The sequence below is a fragment of the Pseudochaenichthys georgianus genome, chromosome 16 (assembly GCF_902827115.2).
Source record: "Pseudochaenichthys georgianus chromosome 16, fPseGeo1.2, whole genome shotgun sequence".
Taxonomy (NCBI): domain Eukaryota; kingdom Metazoa; phylum Chordata; class Actinopteri; order Perciformes; family Channichthyidae; genus Pseudochaenichthys; species Pseudochaenichthys georgianus.
In genome coordinates this window covers 26,316,578-26,338,672 of record NC_047518.2, presented here as the reverse complement: position 1 = coordinate 26,338,672, position 22,095 = coordinate 26,316,578, and the positions used below count along the sequence as shown (strand labels likewise).

The following is a 22,095-nucleotide window of genomic DNA, read 5'->3' as shown; positions in this document are numbered from 1 at the left end:
AAGACTTGTGTTTGTCCCCACTTTTCACAACACATGTACCCTCATGTCAGCTCAGACATCACGTATCCACACTCAATTTAGACACAAAAAGATTATACTCAGAGATTTGTACTGAAGCGATGAATCAACGAAAAGCACTGGAGTATTTCGAGAGGAATCACAGGAGATGGAGAGGGACAGCAGTGCACTGAATCAAAGTAAGTAACGGCAGGTGAAATCCTTAACGTGAGTGACAAGTAAACGCTTCAATAGATAGATAATTAACTGTTCATAATGTAGTTAAAGATAATGGAAAGCTAAACTCCCAAGGTTTTGTTTGTTCCAGCTTGTTAAATTGAATGATGGTCAACCTTTCCTTGTTTTACAGTATGATGGCTTAATAAAACTTGAGTTGAACAAATAATCACTGTTAGTCGATGTACAGAAATGAATGGACACATAATTGTCAATCGATCAATCATGAAGTAATTTGTCAAGAAATCTGTTCAATCATTTTATGATGTTATCTTAAAAGTGAGTATTTACTGCTTTTTCACAAGACAGATAAATAGATATAGATTGGAATTGATTGACAGATACATCTGGAATATAACATTACACAACTCCAATTTAATATCTTGTTGTTGGTTTATTTATACTCTCGGAAACAGTTTGGATAGCAAATGACTATGAATTATTTAATACTTTTGCAATACCATGCAAGACAACAGAAAGATATACCATCGTGTTCACTTACTCTTGAGCAACCTTTTTACCTTGTTTTAAGTATGACAATATTTTTCATCCTTGTTTTTTCTTCAGGATCTCCAGAGAAGTTTACCATTGATGTACTGGTCTCTCTACTGCGTCAGGAAAATGCTGTGGACATCTGTGTGATTAAAGTACCAGAGCAGATCACATACTCAGAGTACTTTATTGTTGTCAGTGGTGTATCCCCGAGACACCTCCGTGCCATGGCCCTTTATGCCATCAAAGTGGTAACTAACATTTATATTCTCATTGCATTCTTATAAATGTTTTTATCTGCAGTTTGTTATTGAAACCTAAACAATGCATGATTTTCCAACAGTACAAGTTTCTAAAAAAAGAGGGAGCACCGAATGTCAAGATAGAAGGAAAGGATGCAGAAGACTGGATGTGTATTGACTTTGGTATGTTAAACAAAGAGACCCTATTTTATAATATCTACTTTAGACAGTTAATATAAAATGGAGTGTCGATAGAGTTACTCTTGGTGTTCACCTTTCTGCCCCTTTCTCTGTCTCAGGGAACATGGTTGTCCACTTCATGCTACCGGAGAGCAGAGAAGTGTTTGAACTGGAGAAACTCTGGACTCTCCGCAAGTATGATGAGCAGCTGAAGAGCATGCCCACGGAGACCCTTCCGGAAGACTTTATATATGATGGGAAAGTTACAAAGTGACAAATCATCTAAGTTGTGACTTTAAACCAACTTGACTACTTCTTTGTGACTTTAGATACAGCCTCCTCTATCCCTGTAATAAGCAACTTTATTGTCACTTAAGTCATATTTGGTCAAAGAGACAACATGTTTTGTATTTGGAATTGATAAATGGATTGATCTCTCAAACAGAAACTGTAGGGCTCACTGTCCCCACCACATTGATTAATTGTATACACATTTGTTTTACAGCATTTGTAAATAAAGTAATTATGTTTAAATAATTGTTCAGTCTGCTCATAAAATATGTATGTTTTTAGATATTGTGATGGTTAACAATACATTATTTTAATACCATTCTAGATACTTTTCAATTAATGTACATTTTTACAGGTTTTTTCAATACAAAGTTGTGAATTTTACATATTAAAACAACTAAAAGTACTCATGGCAAAGAATGAACCATGAACATTCTTTTTTTGTTTGCTGTTAAAATGCTGTTAAAATGAAACAAATATTCCAGAAAGTACCAGAACTTCATGGCAGTACTGAAGCACATTACTACAGTAATTGCATTGTCTCACTTTCCACCTTAGGGTCCTATTGACTGAGCAGCCTCTTGTTGGAGAAAGACCAGAAGCAATCCTACGTTTAGAACAAGGGTTTTTGGGTGGGGGTCAATAATACGAGCAGTGTTATTTCAGTAAATGCTTTCAACAAACGGAAGTTCTAATGAGTCCCTCAGGTTAAAGAGGAGTTTTGGCCAAAGTGTTATTTGAGACGATGCTTTCAACGTGTTCAAAGAGATTAAGGATACCATGCTTTGTTTTATTCTAAAAAACCTTTACGGTATGCATCGATCGAACTATAACATTGTTGGGTGAACATTTTAAGAATTCTATCACTGTGGTTTCTACAAATATTTTTAGGGTCTGTCATGATGTCACAAGTATTTCTAAGGAGAATCAGATCCAAACACACACACACACACACACACACACACACACACACACACACACACACACACACACACACACACACACACACACACACACACACACACACACACACACACACACACACACACACACACACCCCCTTGCAAATGACCGCTCCGTTTCAATTACTTGTTTTAAGTCATGCTGGATCAGAACATTAGCTAAATGTAAAAATGTAATGAAGCGAGATAACTACACAGAGCCTGACTGAACTAAGTGTTTGAATGTTTTAGTGACTTTCTGTCGTGTTGTTTGTAATTGTATGGTCTGAAAGTGAAAAATGACTCAATGAAAACTTAACATTGAATCCTGCCATCATAGGATTTTAAACATCAAAAACTAACCAAGAATGATTTGGACTTGAAGTTAAAATTGACTCAAAATTAAAATATTCAAAGTTTAACTAAAGACAGAATGTCAAATAACTATTGGTATTAGTAGCACGTGTGAGATTGTATAAAACGAATTAATGCAATCCTCTTAATGCAATTCATTTTGTGACATTTCCTCTCACAAACTATTAAACCATCTGCTTTCTGGTGGATTAACAAAATGTTTCTAAAGAAACAATTGAAACGAGTGGAAGAAAAAAAGATTGGTTGTGTTAGACTCAAACGTTTCTTCATGGGCTAATGTTCTCATTAGCTGCAGTCCTTTTACCCGCTGTTGTGTAGCCATTAATGGCCATGCTGTTAATATATTCTATGATAGAGGAGATTGAGGGAGAGTAGTCAGCGTTTGAAAACAGCAGTAGCACAGTGTCTTGCATTGTAGATTTATTGCTGTATGACGAACATTGGGAGGCACAAAACATTTATTTCGTTGGCACTTGTTTGCACTTAATACATTTCATATATACAGTACAACCACATACTACAGACAAAATGACACAAAAGTATACATACTGTACTGTATATGGCTATAAATAAATAATTGACCAACCAATACTCCAACTATGTCCTTCAGGTGAGTTGGCACCATGTCTGGTAATCTCTCAGGGAAGGAGTAATACCAGAGATCACATTAACGTATCAGAGATGGCACTTAAAAGGCTCTCTGTGCATTATGCACCTGTTCCTTCTTTTACAGCAGGTGACTGTGCAAGCTGATGCGACTAAGTATTTCATTATAGCATTAATTATTGCCATTTATTCATACAGCACAAACCCCATCGTTCTTAGAACATGTATTACCACTAGTGGTATTGCATATTGTAATGTTTCTACTCTTTGATCTCGTCATGTGAAAGAAGTCACGGTTACAGAGGAACAGGATGAATTATATTTTCCACAACATATACAATGAATTACATTTTTGATCTCCCAAAATGTTAGGACGTGTATATTAACAAATTTGTACATTTGTACTAACTATCAACAGGGTAGATTGTGAGTGATATTTTGCTTTGTTCTGTCTATTCAAATGCAAACCCTTGATGCTTAAAGAAATAGGTTTTTTTTCCCTACAAAGACTGTGCTGTGGCTCAGCGGAGTTCTCCAATGACTGTCAGGAAATGAAGGCACCATTCTACTGTCAAATTCCCCAAGAGTGCCCTTCAAAAAAGATAGTTGCTATTAAAGTAATCTTACCATTTAGGGGCTGAAAGCTTTTTGTGCTCTATCAATCTGAAGTTGGAAATCTTTGGGTTTGAGTGATTGACTAACCTATTTTGTATGATTTGGTGTAATTTGTAGCTGTTCTTGCTGGTTTAGTTTAGGTAGTGTCTTAATACAACCGTGTTCCAATCTGTTTAACGTGGACTTAAAATGCTAACGTTTAAGTAGAGTTAAGAAGGACTACATTTTCCTTTTCTACCTTTCAGAATATGTATGCATAATTAAATTAATGAATGTCTTTGTTTCCTGTTGCAGACCCCACCTTTGCGTTCCTCCGAAACATCATATTTCCCAACATGTTTAAACTTTATGTAAAAAGCAGCTGACCGGCAACAGCCATTTAAAGTTACACATCATCGGTTTTATTGAGAGCTGTAATGATGGCTGTGAACCTTAAGTGGATGCTCTGAATGTTCTGCTTTTATCACTACTTTGCCAAGATATATACTTTGTCATTGAAATTTGCTTTGGAAGAGAAGTGAAATTTGCTTTGGAAGAGAAGTGAAATTTGCTTTAATCAAGCTTATTCTTTTTCTTCCCCCGTAACATGTAAAGCCTTTCTGTTGTATTTAATTTAGAAACAAGAATGGTTGATGAATGAAGAATGGGTAGTGATGTTGTCAAACCCACTTTTTTGTGGTGATTCATTAAATCCTCAAAGGACAAGTTACATTTTTAATTAAGTAAATGTCTATATATAGGAAAACATATATACCTTGGAGTAAATCATTTAGATATTGATCATTGAGCGCATAGAGCTTGGTTTACTACATTCCTGTAGTGTTGGTAGGGTTCCTTATTGCTTCACTATGTTGCTATCCTTTGCGCATTGATGCTAAATTAATAGTTCACTTTTCAATGGTAGCTAACTCATTAAAGCCCCGTTGGGGTCAAGCTATCGCATGGTTTTTCTTCTCATATGCACTTTCACAGCGGTCAATGGTTCGGGAGTATATATCAAGTTAATGTGAAACAGCCGACCGTCACCAGCAACACATCAAAGGTTTTATGAAGATGCGTCATGCTGGCTGTGACTCTTAAAAGGACACTCTAAATTAATATAGTTTGGTCTCTGCTTTTATCATTAAAATGATTATACTTTGTTTTCACATTTCTTTTTGGAAGAAAATGGAATTTGCAAGTGTACACCTTTACACCCTTCAAACATTCAAGGCCACCCTATTTTATGTAAAGTCAAGAATGAATAGGGATAAAAACAAACTACATTTTACATGTATTTTAATTAGTTGTGCGTGCCTTTGAAAATGAATGAATAACTCAACTCATTGTTTGCTGCGGAGTTGATCATGTTGACAAACATACATTAGTATCCTAAAGGCAGACATATTGCCTTCTGCAAGATTATTATAAATGCAGTTAATTTTAATATATTGATAACAAAACGTAACACCTTCCAAGTAAAATATTAAATATTTCAATTAATCTAATGCTGTGAACACTTACATGTTTTGATTACAATGTTGTTACAGACTATCTACATTTGTTTCACTGCTTCTGCAATCAGTAATTACTAAACTAATGAAGCAGTAGATATCTCTCAGGAGTACCCTAAAAGTGAATCAGATGACACGACACCCCCTCCCCATTCGACACACTGTATAAAACACAGGCAATGTTGGAAATCTGCCAGAGGAGCCTTGACCAGCAAGAAAACCGACTACAGCAGAATTTCCAAGAGTTGCACGACAATGTAAGCATTTTTTGTTTCCTACCTTTTCCTTTTAAAGCACATTTTGTAAATTGAATGTCAGTAGTTAATGTTGGATCTGGTCGTTTTTATGGTGTAGCTGCTATAAAAGCTTTATATTGGATATTGTATCCAATATAAAGCTGCTTCTTCTTATTTTGGCCATTTTTACATTGTTGAATCATTCTTTTTTTGTTCTTAAATAATTTATATTATTTTATCAGTCCAATATGTGGCTTCTACTTCTGATTTGTGATTTGCTGAATGACACTTTGTTTTTTATGTATTTTGACTGTGATCCAGGTTTTGCTCCAACACTGTGATGTCGCTGGCTCTCTGCCTGCTGGCTTGTGTTCACTCTGGCATCAACGCGTATCCAGCCAAGCCTGTCAGCCCCCGAGAAGGCGCCCCACTTGATGAGATCGCCAAATATTATTCTGCACTAAGACACTACATCAATCTCATTACGAGACAGAGGTTAGTTATTCCGTTTCTATAACATACTGTTGCAATAATACATTTTAAAAGAACATGTAATTAAATATGAATGTGTTACTTGATTTTTTTTGTGCATAGGTATGGGAAACGTGACACCCCAGATACTGTATTTTCAGATGCGTTGGTGAGGGGGAGCTCAGAGAGTTTTCCAGGATCTAACTATGGCAGGTAAATTACTCATTTTTTTTTTACAAATAATCTGTTATGTCTTTAGCAGTTTTATCCAAAATACTGTATGCTATTGCCTGATACAATATGAGTTTATATAACTACAAACCTGCAATGTAGTGCAGTTCCATACACCAACAATGTAATAATAATACATGGGATTTTTATAGCGCTTTTCTTAATGCTCAAAGACGCTTAAGTAATTAATGTGCATTCATAATTATTTTGAAGCTAAAGCTGATATGTTTCTGGTAAAACTTTGTTAAGGAATTGTTTTGGTTTGTATTTAGTGGTGGTATTAGATTTCATTTATTTGTATTTTAACTTTGTATTACACGGTCTTCCTCTCGTATGTGAATATGGAGAGTAATACATCTAACATGGGTTTTAAAGTCTGTCAGAAAACAAAGATTTGATTTCACTTCCTCGTGTTGTAGGTATGATGGGCTGCCACTGTGGTGATGCTGCTGGAGTTGTCATGTCCAGGCGGATTTTACGACAAAGCTGCTCCATCCACATGAAATCAACTTGTACTGCATGGAATAAAAATTGTGTTGCGTAACTTGTTTGGTCTGTAATGTTGATTAACACTCAGTAGTACTACCTTGCATTTCTTGTATCTCTAGTGTCAGTATGTTGAGCAACGTATTTCTTGTGTCATTTTCTGATGGAGTAACAGTGCTGTCTACTGGTGAACATGCATCTTAACATTTTCAAGCTCGGCATGTAGCTCATAACTCATGACTGTTGCTAATGTTATATTTTTAGGGAAAGTAAAATACAAATTAATTGTTAATTTCACACACCACGTGTTGCATTTGTTTAACTGGTTTCTTTCAAGCCAGATGAGATGTGGCTCCACCTTGCCTGAAAATAGATTAACAGTTTAATCCAATCAAGTGACCTGGATACATCACCCAGCACAACTCTGGTTAACTCGGTCCAAGAGACTGGCGTTCTGTAACTATATGAAAGCTCTGGGTTTTCAAAGAAGCTTCAGTGCAGCAGAATTACCAGATTTGGTGAATTGGATATCTCTTGGTGCTGCATGCTGATGGATGGTAGACATTCTGTTATTTGAAGTCAGATGTAGGGATGGTACCACAAGGGCTATGGTAGAAATATACAATACAGTACACGTTCCTCATGGGGTAAGTGTTACTTAAAAGTTTAATTCTTAAATATGTTGTTGGCTATGCAATTGTAGGCACTGATATGATGCATGAAGTTTTGGTGAGAAAAAATGTAAATGCTTACACTAACAATATAGTAAAAGCTCTCTATATTATCATTTTGGTACATATTCTATTCACAAATAGATATTTAAAGTTTAAATAGCTAGCCTAAATTTGTATTTATGGTTAACAAACAACTAAGGTGTCAACTCAAAATATTGCAGAGAGTAAAGGCTCAAATCAAAGCTCACATTTTGTTAGGGGTCGTTCCATGTGATAGGGAGAACAATATTGAATAAAGTTACACCTTTTGTCAACTACTGTTATTTATACATAAGGTTTAGAGTAAATGTATGGGTGGGTTGAGCAGGATTTCAATGTACCAGATAGGATAGGATAGGATGTCATTAGCACATCACTGTCTGTGTGGACGCGCAGGCTGGAAATGCGCTAACGATTTACTATTGCGCAAGTGGTGTGCGAATTAAGAAACCGTAGAAGGGAAGCATGAAAGCGTGACTGGATGGTAATGGATAAATTAGGTAATGTATCATTCATTCATTTCAACAGACAATTGAGTAACGTTGAGGGGTCTCACCATGGGACCCTGTAGTGTCCGGGTTCTCACGACCAGCTAACGTTAGCTAGCTATTCTGAGCCACATGATATTAGCTAACGTAACTATCTAATGACTAACTATAACGCTAGAATCACTTCACATTGAAACATTTAACAGACAGTGTAGCAGTGGTAATTTTGCTCGTTTGTGGAAGCATTATGTCAGTCTGAAAGAAACTTAACGTGCAACATGGAAAGGCTATTCAGTGTTTGCTAGCAACAATTAGCATTGCTAACTTGCATTCAGATGAGCTACAAACTAGTAATGGCTAGCCTCAACTTGGTACGGGACGGGCACTAGTGGAGGCACCACGTAGCTGCAGTTCAACATGGTGAAAATAACATCGCAATGTTGTTCGTTAACGCTAACATCGGTGTTTACCAGCGCTAATTAGCTACACATGGCTTGTTGTCGTTTTTGGCTAAGTTACCTCACATTGAAAGTGGTAAACGAACGTTACACGTGCCCAGTGCGCATGTAACTTGACAGCAAATCACTGCAGCGAACACGCTTCTTGGAGGCTGCCTTTTTTGGTGTAAGTCCACTTTAAGTTACTACAGTCTTATTACATGACAGGAAAACAAACTTATATAACATTTATTAACTTATCTGCTACCTTGCGTACAGAGCCTTCACGTCACTACACCCGGCTGCTCCTCCTGTGCGGTTTAACTGTCTACTCTCTATCTATAGCAACTCTACTGGCTCTTATTTATGAACATTGTGATGAAAATGCAATATACTTTTCGGGGCGTCTCACCTCTCAGTTTTTAGAAATGTAAACACCCCAGTCTTGCTAATTTAACTGTGTTGTAGTACTCCTTCCATTTCACCTATTTGTATGTAATGTGTTAACCTGCAGTTTGCCTTCCTACCCAGTAACACAGAGAGACTAGCACATAGACAAATCTTACATTGAAGTTAAAGCCCCACTGGTGTTGGTTTTTTGAAGCTGATTGACATTGATATTTTGAACTTTTTATTTAGTTTATTAATTTATTCAAAAATAGTTATTTTTCATTTTATTTCAAACCTTTATTTAACCAGATTGGTCCCATTGAGATCATAGATCTCTTTTTCAAGGGAGACCTGCAAAAAACCTGTTAAAATACAGCTACAAGACATAATGACGATACGCGTAAAGGAACACCCTAATAAGCTAATAGAGGCTTGATAATAGGGATCACTACACTAAGCAAGCAGAAAGTATTGAAGATATAGCTCTGTTAACACATTATCTAGATACAAAAAAGATATAATCATTGTATGTAAAAACATTAACAACATACAAAACACCTAACTAAAAACAACCAAATACTGTTAAGGTAGGGAGGCCTTTACTTACCACAATGAGCAGCATTTGTCATTAAGGGTTTTTAGGTTTTCTTGGACAACTCGATGATACAAGCATAATATTTGTATGTTTATGATTTTCCTACTTTCCCTTTAGTCCAGAGGTACCAGAGGAGTGTTTTGTAAGAAACCTGTGTCTGAGTGCTGCACTGATGATTTGAATATAGTTTATAGGTGAGTTTGTGCCCTTCTTGTCTTTTTTTGCTCTGGATTATCATTTGAGTTTTTGCTGTTTTTGTTGACATTTTGTACACTGTTGCAATCATGATGTTAATACAGTTTACTGTTGAGAGGTAATGGAGCCTATCAAAAAGTCCATTCTTCTGTTTGTCCACCTACACACTTAGGCTGCGGCCACACGAGGACGAAAACGGCTAAACGCATAGGATTAACGCAAACGCAATCGCAAACAAGCTTCCGTCCACACGCAATAGTTATCCGGATAGTTTCTGTCCTCACGAGACCGCTCCGTTTAGCTCCAACCGCTGGAGAAGCTGCAGTACATATGCAGGAGCCTGTACGTGGCGTTGTAACTTCCTCCACAAAAGCAGCGAAGAAGCATGGTTGTCATGGTTGCCCTTCTGTTTATTCTCCGCGGTGGGGGCTGAGGGAACCGGGCAGAGTTTTTCGCCAGTCAAGGTGTATTAAAGTTTAAATCTTCCGGACAAAATTATAAAAGTGCCGGTCAAAGGTCTTCTTTGTTATTTATTGAGCTTTAAAACAAATGAATAACGACTCTATATATTATAATAATAAAATACACGGAGCCTCTCTTTTTCCTCCCTCTCTTCGGACAGCGTCAGTGTCTGTCTCATGCAGCAGCTCATCCAGTAATGAGTGACCCGGCCGACAGTAAAAAATAAACATATTTATAACTAGTTTAGGGAGTTTGAGAGGTAATTAAAATAGCTAAGGGTGATGATCTGACTTGAAGTGTGTGTTTTGCTGCAGCGGGAGGAGCTGCAGGTGAGCAGAGCTGCGTGTCTCCGTCCTGTCAGATTAGACTTCACTCGCGAGAGAAAGATAAATAATCTGAATTCAGGGTGCAGTTTACTTTGACGCGGGGTGAGCAGCAGAGGTGGGGAGAGGCGGGGCTATTGCCTCATTATTGCTGTAGATGTTGCACAAACAACTGTAGCATGGTCAATAGCGTCCGGAGCACGATAGCAACTCTGCGATCCGCCATTGTTGTTGTTGTTGTTGGTGGCGAAACACTTCAGCACTGGCGCGGGGTAAGCGGAGGTGAGCAGAAGAGGTGGGGAGAGGCGGGGCTATTGCGCAATCACTATCAGTGATCTGAAAATGTTCGGAAAGGGCGTACACACGGAGCCGTTTGACCCCCCAGAGAGTTGCGTATGCCTTTCTATCCACCTTGGGACCCGTTGTCGTTTCCTCAGTCGTTTAGTGCCATATTCGGTCGTCCTCGTGTGGCCGAACGGTCTATATGACACTAAACAGTAACGCAAACGACCAAATTCGTCCTCGTGTGGCCGCAGCCTTAGGCATTGGTAGTGCTGTTTTTGCCTCACTCTGTTTGGAGATCGTGTTTGAACAGATTCCCCGGGGGCCTCCCTGTGTGTGTGGCTGGCACAACCTTTAGCCAGAAGGACTAGAGACTCATCCTTTGTCATTCAATGGACCTCTTTTTCATTCCCTCAATTCACAAGAGCTCTCTGTGCTAACAAGTGCATGAAACAGGAAGACAAACACATGTTTTCTGTGTTATTGTGCCTCTCGTGCATTCATACTATCTACTTATGTTCTAACAGCTCGATGTTAGTAATTTCAGCTTCATTTATTTCATGACATGGTTTGTAAAGTATGGTGATCTGAGCACACAGTATACTGACCTGAGTGCGCTTTCTTTTTAGCCCTCAGTTGTTCTGGGTTCTGTCAGCAGGCAGTTGAGAGTTTCACCGTCCTGAGCAGAGGATTATTAATCATGACTGTGGCCAATGCACAGTCTGCCAAAGGTAAGAAGTCAAAGACAAATTCCTAACTAATTGTTTGCACGGGAACTGTTGTATCCAAGATTTGACATTTTATTCAAATTTGCCCAGAGATAGTTGTGTGTTCTCTGAACTTTTACATGTGTCCCTCTGTGTTTCACAATAACCACAACTCCATTTTTTTTACAGAAAGTACTCGCAAAACAGACAATGTTTTGGCTCACACAGTGACTGCACAGACATGCTTTTTTTGTTTTACTTCGTATTCTCCTAAAGTAAAACAACACATTGCATGAGTGTTTCTATTATAATGAAATAATAATTTCCGGGAAGTAAAGAAGGCAATTTTTCATTTTATCGAAGCATTATATTTTAAAAACTGTCTGTATTCGTCAGCAACGTGGGCTTCAGTTTTTTGCTGCGTACTGAGTTTACAATGCAGTTCTGTTAGTGACAATTCCTTTGTGACTGCATGCTTGTTTCTGCTGCAATGGAAATAAGGGATCTTCTCTCTGCATTGGCGCATTCACGACTGTCTACTTATTGTTCTGGCTCTTATTATAGCCTTATTGTTTTGTTTACATTTGCATTTTTACTGGCTATGAGTTTTGTTTGTCTAAACATTTCTGCCCGCATTCTTAAAGCTCATAAGCTCGAAAGTAGTAAAGAGTGCAGTTGAGATTCTGTCAGCTCAATCTTTGAAGTCTCTTTTTCTTCTCTTAGCAATGCAGCAGGTACTGGACAACCTGAAAGACCTGCCTTCGGGCTCAGGAGCCAAAGATATTGACCTCATTTTCCTCAGAGGCATCATGGAGAGCCCAATTGTCCGCTCCCTGGCAAAGGTAAAACATTTACACACACACACACACACACACACACACACACACACACACACACACACACACACACACACACACACACACACACACACACACACACACACACACACACACACACACACACACGTTCTCACTCCCATCCCGTCACATATTGACGGACGGTCAGGGCCCCTCCCCGTCGCTATATTACGTACAGGGTACCCCTTGCCCGTCAGGCTTCTACGGGCAGGGCGTCCCATAGACCTTCATTGCGGACAGCGGACCCCTTGACTGTCAGGCTTCTACGGGCAGGGCGTCCCATAGACCTTCATAGACCACGTGATCAACAACAATGGCCGACCTTCGTGTTATTCTCGGTGGAAAATGCCTATTTTAAGGCTCATTTGGCCATTAAAATGCGTTTTGATGTCATTTTATGCGAGTAATGAGTTTTTATTTCTGATTATTTGTGCAGTACATGTACATGATGTTTAGTTTGCTACTTATGACGAAGATTACTTCATGAATGTGTACACATGGTTGCTAACGTTTTTTTGGTGGAAATGTGTTTTTTCACAGCAAAGTCACCTTGGACTTATTGGGAGAATCTAAAGGCAAGAACATCCCAAATATTCATTTAGGTCTTTATTTTAGACCTTTAGTGTTGCCGTCTGTGAGGAAAATACATGGGGCTCAGAGCCTCGTATTTTTAAAATCTTTTTTTCCTTCTAATTTGTTATTCTTTTCAAAATAACACACTGTTATTTACTCACCAATAACACACAATTATCCTTACTTTTATTTAAAATAATAATAATAATTCAAAATAAAAATAACCGGAAACAGACGTAGGCATTTCGAGCGATTACCCAAGATCCTCAGCTACGCTAATTGTATGTTTTAGCCGCAATGCATGCTGGGATTTGGTGTTTATATTATATGAAATCCGGAAAACATTTTAAAAGAATAAAATAATACTTAATTTCGAGTGCTCTTGCTTTTCTCTTTGAAAGTCATCACATAACGACATTGTAATACACGGTTCGGCTGCATTAAATATTACAGATCTGCCGTAGTTCTTTATTTATAGAGCCCTGATGAGAAGACCTGAAGAAAAACTGAAGAAATGCCGCCGAAACTGAATACTTGACGTGGATCATAAATATATCAACAATTAAAAAACATCTTCAATTTCTCTTCACACAATACGTCTCCTTGCAGTATCAACACTAATTCGGCTGACTTTTACATTTGATATAATTCATATATAGGTTATATTTACACCATAACGGTGCACAGCTGAGAGAAAAGGACTGTAGTTTTTAAAGATATTACTGATTTGAATTGGATTGAATTTTGAATGTAAGAATGTAAATACTGAGTCTGAAATAGTATAGCAATATGCTGTAAAATTATGTGAAAGCATGAATAAAACTACACATCTTCAGATATCAGTATTGTCATACTGATATTCTGTACACACTGTGAAGACCACTGAGACAAATGTAACATTTGTGATATTGGGCTATATAAATAAACATTGATTGATTGATTGATTGATGTTGTACACAAGTGTCCTACACTAATAATACAAAGTTATTATGGCTGTGTGTACCTTGTGTGCACCGCCTAGTGGTTAAAGCACGTTATTGAATTATTGTTTGTATGTGTTATATTTGATTAAAAAAATATTAAGAGTACATATACTTTCATAGGGGGAAAGTAGAAGGTGATAGAAATATAGAATATAAAAAATCAAGAAGATACTATAAGTGATCTCTACAATAAAACAGTTTAGTGCAGGATGTACAAAGATATTAATAGGAGGAGGTGCAAAACAGAAAAACTAATTAACCTTTATTTAAACATTAAATAACAGATTAAGGTCTTCTTTTAAATAAGAAAAAAACTTTGGGGGTATCTATCTACAGATAAATATTAAGCCTGACAAAGTACTTAACGTCTAATATATTGCTTTCCTGCAATGTTAACTATGTTGAAGCACTTATTTTAACTGATATTATACATATGGATTATACTCTTATGTATGTAGATAGAATAAGAAATGTGCAGAATATGACAGTTTAATGGTGGAGGTACACACATATTGATAGATGTCTTGTAATGCACTGTTGAGGAACCTGTGACCCAAGTTTTTAATTCATTGCATAACTACACCGTAGTTGTGTATATGATATGTCAATAAACCTTTAAAATCTTGAAATCTTGAAAGGGATGTGCAAAATAGCCATAATATATAGTCTTTAATTAACTATTAGTAGAGAATAACGAGTAATGAATATACTTTATTACTCGTTTCCATTCATGTCAATTGCAGATACATGTTTAGTCTTCTCAAGCACCAACTATCAAATATCTCTCCTGATTGTTGGCACTTGACAATCACCTTCCCTGAATGTCACTCAGGTGTAACTAAAGTCTGATTTAAGGGTTGTTTATATTTCACATCATTAATCAGAATCTGCAAAGTAACTCAAATAAGTGCAGTGGAGTAAAAATATCAGGTTAACCTCTGAATTGTAGTGGAGTAGAATTACAAAGTACAATGAGCTGTCATGTGGGTATATATTAATGCTATATATTAATGCTGCGCATTATGGACAGCGATTTTCACCCATTTATTAATTATATGTTTTACATTTGATAACACCAATGTGTTTAATACTGGCAACTTCTAACGTTCAGTAGAGACGTCCCATAGAACATTTTGCGAAACACAATAGCGTAGTGTGTAGTTCTGGGGGGCGTTCGATTCCAGTTTTGGATAGTCTGGCGTGGTTTCGTTCCATTTCAAACAGCTGTTTAACGCTCGGCGTAACCTTGGCGCACTGCCACTCCAACATCCAATCCCAGACCTTGAAGAGTAATCACGGGGACTGTAGTCCTAAACGATAGCTGGGGATTATGGGTAGTGTAGTGTCTTCGGCCATCCTAAACTCAAAAATGTTGACAATCGCAATGATGCTCGAAATGTCCCTTATAGGCCTACGTCTGTTTCCGGTTATTTTTATTTTGAAATTCAGTTCCTGACGAACGCCAAAAAAGTCCGAGATTATGGAATTAAACCAATAAATAAAAGCAAGGATAATTGTGTGTTATTGGTAAGTAAATAACAGTGTGTTATTTTGAAAAGAATAACAAATTGGAAGGAAAAAAAGATTTTAAAAATACGAGGCTCTGAGCCCCATGTATTTTCCTCACAGACGGCAACACTAAAGGTCTAAAATAAAGACCTAAATGAATATTTGGGATGTTCTTGCCTTTAGATTCTCCCAATAAATCCAAGTACAGAGGGTGACTTTGCTGTGAAAAAACACATTTCCCCCAAAAAAACGTTAGCATTCATGAAGTAATCTTCGTCATAACTAGCAAACTAAACATCATGTACATGTACTGCACAAATAATCAGATATAAAAACTCATTACTCGCATAAAATGACATCAAAACGCATTTTAATGGCCAAATGAACCTTAAAATAGGCATTATGAAGGTCTATGGGACGCCCTGCCCGTAGAAGCCTGACGGGCAAGGGGTACCCTGTACGTAATATAGCGACGGGGAGGGGCCCTGACCGTCCGTCAATATATGACGGGATGGGAGTGAGAACGTGTTGCGCACACACACACACACACACACACACACACACACACACACACACACACACACACACACACACACACACACACACACACACACACACACACACACACACACACACACACACACACACACACACACACGCACACACACACACTCTGTTTTAATCTCATTAGCTGGTCACAAAGCTTTAGATATGAGAGCAGCAAATGTATCTGTTCGCCACAGGAAATGAAGGTTAAATATAGATACATATAGTATCATACTATACTATGACTTTGTTATAACATTTTCTATGACAGAATACAGATTTATTTTAATGACATACTGTGCTTTTGAGAAAATACTATACTATGACTTTCTAATCACAAACTATACTTGACTTTAGCTTAAGTTGACATAGAAATGTTCCTTTTTTAACAGGACTTAAATCAATGATTCCACATAGCTAAAAGAGTTTGACAGCATGAAGAACAATTTGCTTGCATAACAGAAATAAATCTCCAATGCAGATTGAGGTCACATGGTCCATCTACCAAATCTATTAATAGATTCCCTTCTATAGGAAACCTGTCACTAAGGCAAGCTCTTGTCCTCATTTCTCAGAAATGGAGCACTGCTTTCTTTGTTTACCTAAGGTTGTAGGTTACCTGCTACATTGGGTGTATGGAGTTGTTGGTATAATAACAGTGTCTGACCTCTTTAATCTGACATACAGTGTGTGTACACTAGTCAGCCACACTGGGGGTTGAGCGTCATTGTATTCACTGCTCCATGCTCTCAGCAGACAGCCGGATAAACTGGTCATTGTTTTGTTGTTGTGTTTGTGTTTATAGGCTCATGAGCGTCTTGAAGAAGTTAAGCTAAGAGCTGTGCGGGATGATAATGTCCAGCTGGTCACAGAGATCTTGGATTCCCTTCAGAACATGCCTGAAAAAGATGCTGCAGCTGCTGAGCTTCTGAAAATCCTGCAGGAGCCAAACTTTAAGGTATCTAAGACCTCATTCTTCTTGTACACAATTGGTGCCTGTGGTTAAATGGGAGATTTGTAGATTGAATGGTCTAGCTTGTGTGGGAATGGATGTCAGAGCGTCAACCAACCATCCTTTATATTCTCAACAACTTACAAGCTGCGACATGGGAGGGTGGGAGTGTATTTCCTTGGGCCAATAGCAGGCTGAGTGTCACCTACTGTTTCAGTAAATATTCACTGATGCAGTTTGTAGTCTCTGACCCATGCTAACTCTAGGTTGTGGCTGCTAGGGTAAGAACAAGGTTGATTATCTTCTCTCAATATCAATTATGTATCTGTCAATGCAGTCATAAAACGGTTGTCTTAACAAGGAAAGTGCACAGCAAAGTGATTTACCTCTTCACTGTTTCATGGTAATAAATCAAATGCATGTTGCATTGGCAGTCGTTTTTTGTAGCAGTTATTGCTGCGTTTGGCGGTGGGCACAGAAAGTGACCATACATATTTAATTCGGTGATTGTGAATAAGGTTTTCCTCTTAATTCTGTCTGTAATGTTTTTCCCCTGTTCCCCTTTTTTCTGCCCAGTCTTTGATAGAGGCTCATGACAAAGTTGCTGCAAAGTGTTATGAAATGCCCACCGCTGCGGTGAACAGCAATGCGTTGATGACGAGTTCACTCATGCCAGCTGATGCTGTCAGGATGATTGGCATTCAGAAGAAAGCTGGGGAACCACTGGTGAGCAAGCCAGGCATTTACATCAACCACAGCTCTGCAGAGGAGCTATGTGTTGAAAGTCTTACTCGTGTCTTCTTTTATTGACCATCTGTTAGAACAGGGTGACTCGGTTTTATAAAGTAACTCGACATGAGCTGCTTCTTTCACAGTGACCGGACAGACCATGCTATGAAACGGACCTCCAGCATGATTTATGATGTGCGGATGTATGATGACTCTCTTTCAGGGGGTGACGTTCCGCGTGGAGCGGGGAGAGATGGTGATCGCACGGATCCTGCACGGCAGCTCGATTGACAGGCAGGGCATGCTGCACACTGGGGACATTATCCGCGAGGTGAACGGTCACGAGGTCGGTCGGGACCCCCATCAACTCCAGGAGCTGTTAGGGGTCTGCAGTGGGAGCATCACTCTCAAGGTCCTGCCTAGCTACAGAGACACACCGGCCCCCCCACAGGTGGGTGAAGAAAAGGAGGCTTTTTTCCATCCAGGGTTTTACCTGTGGGAACTAAGAATCCTGGGAAATCTGAATTGAATGCCAGGTGTTTCGATTCAGGAGTTCTGTTAGAGAAATCCTGAGATCAGTGTGGTACAGGATGCGTAAGTCAGGTGTGCCAGGCTATCAGGGGTCGTACTGTACCTTTTCAGGGATTGGAGGAGAGCTGCCTGACCTGGGTGATCTGAAAATGCCAGGCTTCTGAAAATTGAGCCCAGTAAGGGTCTATTAATAACACTCTTCACACTATCTGGGACACACACCACTCCATTCACTGGAGCCCCACACCGCCGTTCTTACAGTAACAGGCACACACAGCAGCTGACACCGAGGAGCAGCATGTAGGGTTATGTCAGACACTGACCTTTGTGCCGGGAGGATCCAATGATCTAATCCCACTGTTTGTGCACGTTGGTTTTCAGTTATGCTAAGTGTTTTCCTAGGTCCTATGTAGTACGAATTCACTACAGTAATAGACACGATGAATCTGTCAACGAGTTCACTTTGCTCATGCCATTGAGCATGGTTAAAACATTCCAACTCCTCACACTGGTCACTTTTGTTCATCCCCCTTATACAGCCTTCCGACTTTAAGCATTCATAAAAGAAGTAACAAAGTAGAAATGAACAACAGGTGAGAACATCTATTGAAAATAAAACCTGACACAGAGTCTTAAAAAAAGATTAAACATGTGCGGAGAACAGCTTTGTGTAAACACAAATAATGGCGGCAGTTAGGTAAAGAGAACTTGAAAGCTTGCAATATAACTGCCGAATCCAACATGAGGATTATAAAGGGGGGAGAAAAAGGAAGTGGACGTGCCCTCGTGATTGTTATGATAACATTAGTTTAAATAAAGAGCTGCCAGACTGTTAATAATGGAGTTACACACTTTTTTTAAATCTACATTGTCCAGAGCCCAATGTGACAATATATTTAAAAAGTGATAGAAGGTGTTGCTCGATCCTGTTGTGTATGCTCTCTTTACGATGTAATAATCTGATATCTTGTTGCACAGATTTATCTGAAGCCCCACTTCAACTATAATCCGGCCACAGACAACTTGATCCCCTGTAAAGAGGCAGGCCTTGCCTTTTCCAAGGGAGACATCCTTCAGGTCGTCAACAAGGAGGACTCCAACTGGTGGCAGGTGAGTGGACACGTTTCGCTCTGCACTGAAGGACAGTGCTGCTTTGACGAAAGCTGGACAGCTAGTTAGAAATGTGATTGAATTTCTAAAAGAAAAACCCTAGTTGCTTATTGAATGAATGCGGCATTATCTGAAATGATATCTGTGACATCCCTTTGTCTTTTGTCTATGTTCACGATATATGTAACCGTGTTTAAAATACACATAGGAATTGACTGTGGCTAAATATATGAAGGCATTGTTTTTCTTTACTTTGTGAAATGTTTAAACTATCTTTAAACTACTTTTTATTCCCACATAGGCATGCAAAGTGGTTGGTGGTGCCACTGGTCTCATCCCTAGTCAGTTCTTAGAGGAGAAGAGGAAAGCTTTCGTAAGAAGAGACCTGGACACTTCTGGTACAGGTCAGTTTATGTTCACACATGCTAACGCATTCACACCTTGCTCTCTGCTGCGCTTTCTTGTTAAGTTATGAAAGTCAGGAGACTCTGGCACCTCCAAGTGGCGATCTGATGCTTTTTTACATTTCTCCTAGGGATGCTCTGTGGAACTGCAAAGAAAAAGAAGAAGAAAATGATGTACCTCACGTCGAAGAATGCAGGTGTGCACTGCTATATTTAATTTTCATACATATAAGAGATTGTGTGAGAAGTTTAAACTGTTTTAACTGTAAGCGCACATTACTGTATTCATCCAGCCTGTGAATTTCCTTGAACAGAATTTGACCGTTATGAGCTGCAGATCTACGAGGAAGTGGCCAAGATGCCGCCGTTTCAGAGGAAAACGCTTGTTCTGATCGGAGCCCAGGGAGTGGGGAGGCGCAGCCTGAAAAACAGACTTATTGTCCTGAACCCTCTGCGATATGGAACCACTGTACCCTGTGAGTGTGAGACGGACAGCTGAGCTGATTGAATATCTGCAGCAACATTTTCCTAACAGGGTACATGAAACACCTCTCGTCACCTATTTATCTGCAGTCACATCACGGTGTCCGAGGGAAGAGGAGATGGACGGCCAGAACTACTGCTTTGTGATGCGGGAACAGATGGAGAAGGACATCAAAGAGAGTCGTTACCTGGAGCATGGCGAGTACGATGCCAACCTTTATGGAACCAAGATCGACTCTATCCATGAAGTGGTGAATGCAGGCCGTACCTGCATCCTGGACGTCAACCCTCAGGTGAGTCAAAGGCACAAACCTTCAACGCGTAGTTTTCTTCTCCCCTAAATCTTTGGTTGTGACATCATATCTTCTGCCCAGGCTCTGAAAGTGTTGAAGACTGCTGAGTTCATGCCGTTTGTGGTGTTTATCGCTGCTCCAGAACTGGACACACTAAGAGCTATGCACAAAGCTGTGATAGATGCTGGACTTACAACCAAACTACTCACGGTACGTCTTCAGAGAATTTAAGATTCTTAAATAGTTAAAAGATTTTTGAGGTTCTAACTTATGAAATGGTTGTTGCTTCCACCATCCTAATGGGCAGTATCTCTCTCCATAACAGGAGAACGATTTGAAGAAGACTGTGGACGAGAGTGCCAGGATCCGTCGTGCGTACAGCCACTACTTTGACCTGACTATTGTCAATGACAATCTGGACAAGGCCTTTGACCAACTGCAGGAGGTGGTAGAGCGATTATTCATAGAGCCGCAGTGGGTTCCAGTCAGTTGGGTCTACTGATGTTCTTCAGCCTATTGGACACACACGGCTGTACCAGCTGCCAGGCTAGGAAGGAAAGGGCGACACCCGATTGGACGGAGGATTCAACACTGTACTGCACACACAGAGAAAGAGTTGGACATCAGACCTTTGTGTATATGGGTCTCGCTCAAAGCTGCATCAGTCACCTTGATCTGAATTTTCAGATTCCTTTCTTACACGCTATGCAACGCAGAACACACAGGAAGTGTACTTATTTATTGGCAAAAACTTTTAAAGAATCCTTTCTATTCATGTGGATTGTAAGAAAGTACTGGCCTTTGTGTCAGGATGTTTTTAGAAGCAAATGCAATTTTCTGTCATGTCCTGTTTTAATTTTACATCTGTATGTAAGATAAATATTTATTCCGCAAAAATGAGGAGAGCTAACAATACCTCAGTGTTACAGTTTACAGTGCACACGTCTCCAGTACTTCATCTCATTCATGTCCATAGTGGCATATTTGTGAGACCTTTTTCCTCCTCAAGGCTACATCTATGCTCTGCAGTCTCAGCAGTTACTAATACATGGAAATGTCATGTCAGTCACTGTTTGATGTTGTACAGAAGGAAAGGTAATTATGTAGTGTAACCAATTATTTCTCTTATACTAGCACAACAGATTACATTAATTATGTTGTTTGATTGTCAGACATCTAGATCACGTAAATATTTCTGACTGTCAAACCGGTGCTGTCTTTGTTTGAAAGAAACACTTTCCACAGGACTCTTGAACAGGGTGCTGCAACTCAGAGAACCATCCCTGTTGATGTGATATTACTAAAACTTAACCGTTTTAAATAAAGTTCCTATTTACTTAAAAAAAGGTATATTTTACAAGAATTCATAAAAGATGTATTTTCAAATGTCAAATAAATAACTGGTGTTTTTCTTACGATCGGCTTTGGGTTTTTGTTTTTGCTCATTGACAAACGTATTGTGTTCAGCATGTGTTGGTATGTGGTACAGGAAAAAACACAAATCAAGGTGAGTTTTTACAATTTTCTGTTTTGAATGTTGTAGGCACAATAAAGATAAACATGCAAAAATACAAAAAGTAAGTAAATCTTTCTAAATTGTAAAAACCTTAAACAATGCTTCACAATCAAAAAGGAACGTT

General features: G+C 38.9%; 3 protein-coding genes across 5 annotated transcripts; all 3 read left to right on the top strand.

Moving 5' to 3' along the window:
- The first annotated feature begins 33 nt into the window (after window positions 1–33).
- On the top strand, window positions 34–1,685 carry malsu1 (mitochondrial assembly of ribosomal large subunit 1). The gene is made up of 4 exons (XM_034102491.2): window positions 34–197; window positions 802–977; window positions 1,070–1,151; window positions 1,268–1,685. The coding sequence occupies exons 1-4, from the start codon at window positions 167–169 to the stop codon at window positions 1,420–1,422; spliced, it is 444 nt and encodes a 147-aa protein (XP_033958382.2). The 5' UTR covers window positions 34–166; the 3' UTR covers window positions 1,423–1,685.
- Window positions 1,686–5,683: 3,998 nt separating this feature from the next.
- On the top strand, window positions 5,684–7,063 carry LOC117460884 (peptide YY-like). The gene is made up of 4 exons (XM_034102493.1): window positions 5,684–5,726; window positions 6,027–6,200; window positions 6,300–6,389; window positions 6,827–7,063. Coding segments are annotated over exons 1-4 (291 nt in total). The 5' UTR covers window positions 5,684–5,724; the 3' UTR covers window positions 6,852–7,063.
- A 404-nt stretch (window positions 7,064–7,467) lies between these two features.
- pals2a (protein associated with LIN7 2, MAGUK p55 family member a) lies at window positions 7,468–21,870 on the top strand. Of its 3 annotated transcripts, none has more exons than XM_034103296.2 (14): window positions 7,468–7,540; window positions 9,634–9,710; window positions 11,408–11,509; window positions 12,209–12,327; window positions 16,759–16,911; window positions 17,482–17,631; window positions 17,858–18,085; window positions 19,144–19,275; window positions 19,577–19,679; window positions 19,811–19,876; window positions 19,994–20,155; window positions 20,253–20,455; window positions 20,537–20,665; window positions 20,781–21,870. In XM_034103296.2, the coding sequence occupies exons 3-14, from the start codon at window positions 11,479–11,481 to the stop codon at window positions 20,955–20,957; spliced, it is 1,653 nt and encodes a 550-aa protein (XP_033959187.1). In that variant the 5' UTR covers window positions 7,468–7,540; window positions 9,634–9,710; window positions 11,408–11,478; the 3' UTR covers window positions 20,958–21,870. The 3 variants fall into 3 exon arrangements, with proteins under 3 accessions (XP_033959187.1, XP_033959186.1, XP_033959188.1); XM_034103295.1 differs by lacking the exon at window positions 7,468–7,540 and adding an exon at window positions 7,993–8,106; XM_034103297.2 differs by lacking the exons at window positions 7,468–7,540; window positions 9,634–9,710 and adding an exon at window positions 10,484–10,502.
- Window positions 21,871–22,095: the final 225 nt, after the last annotated feature.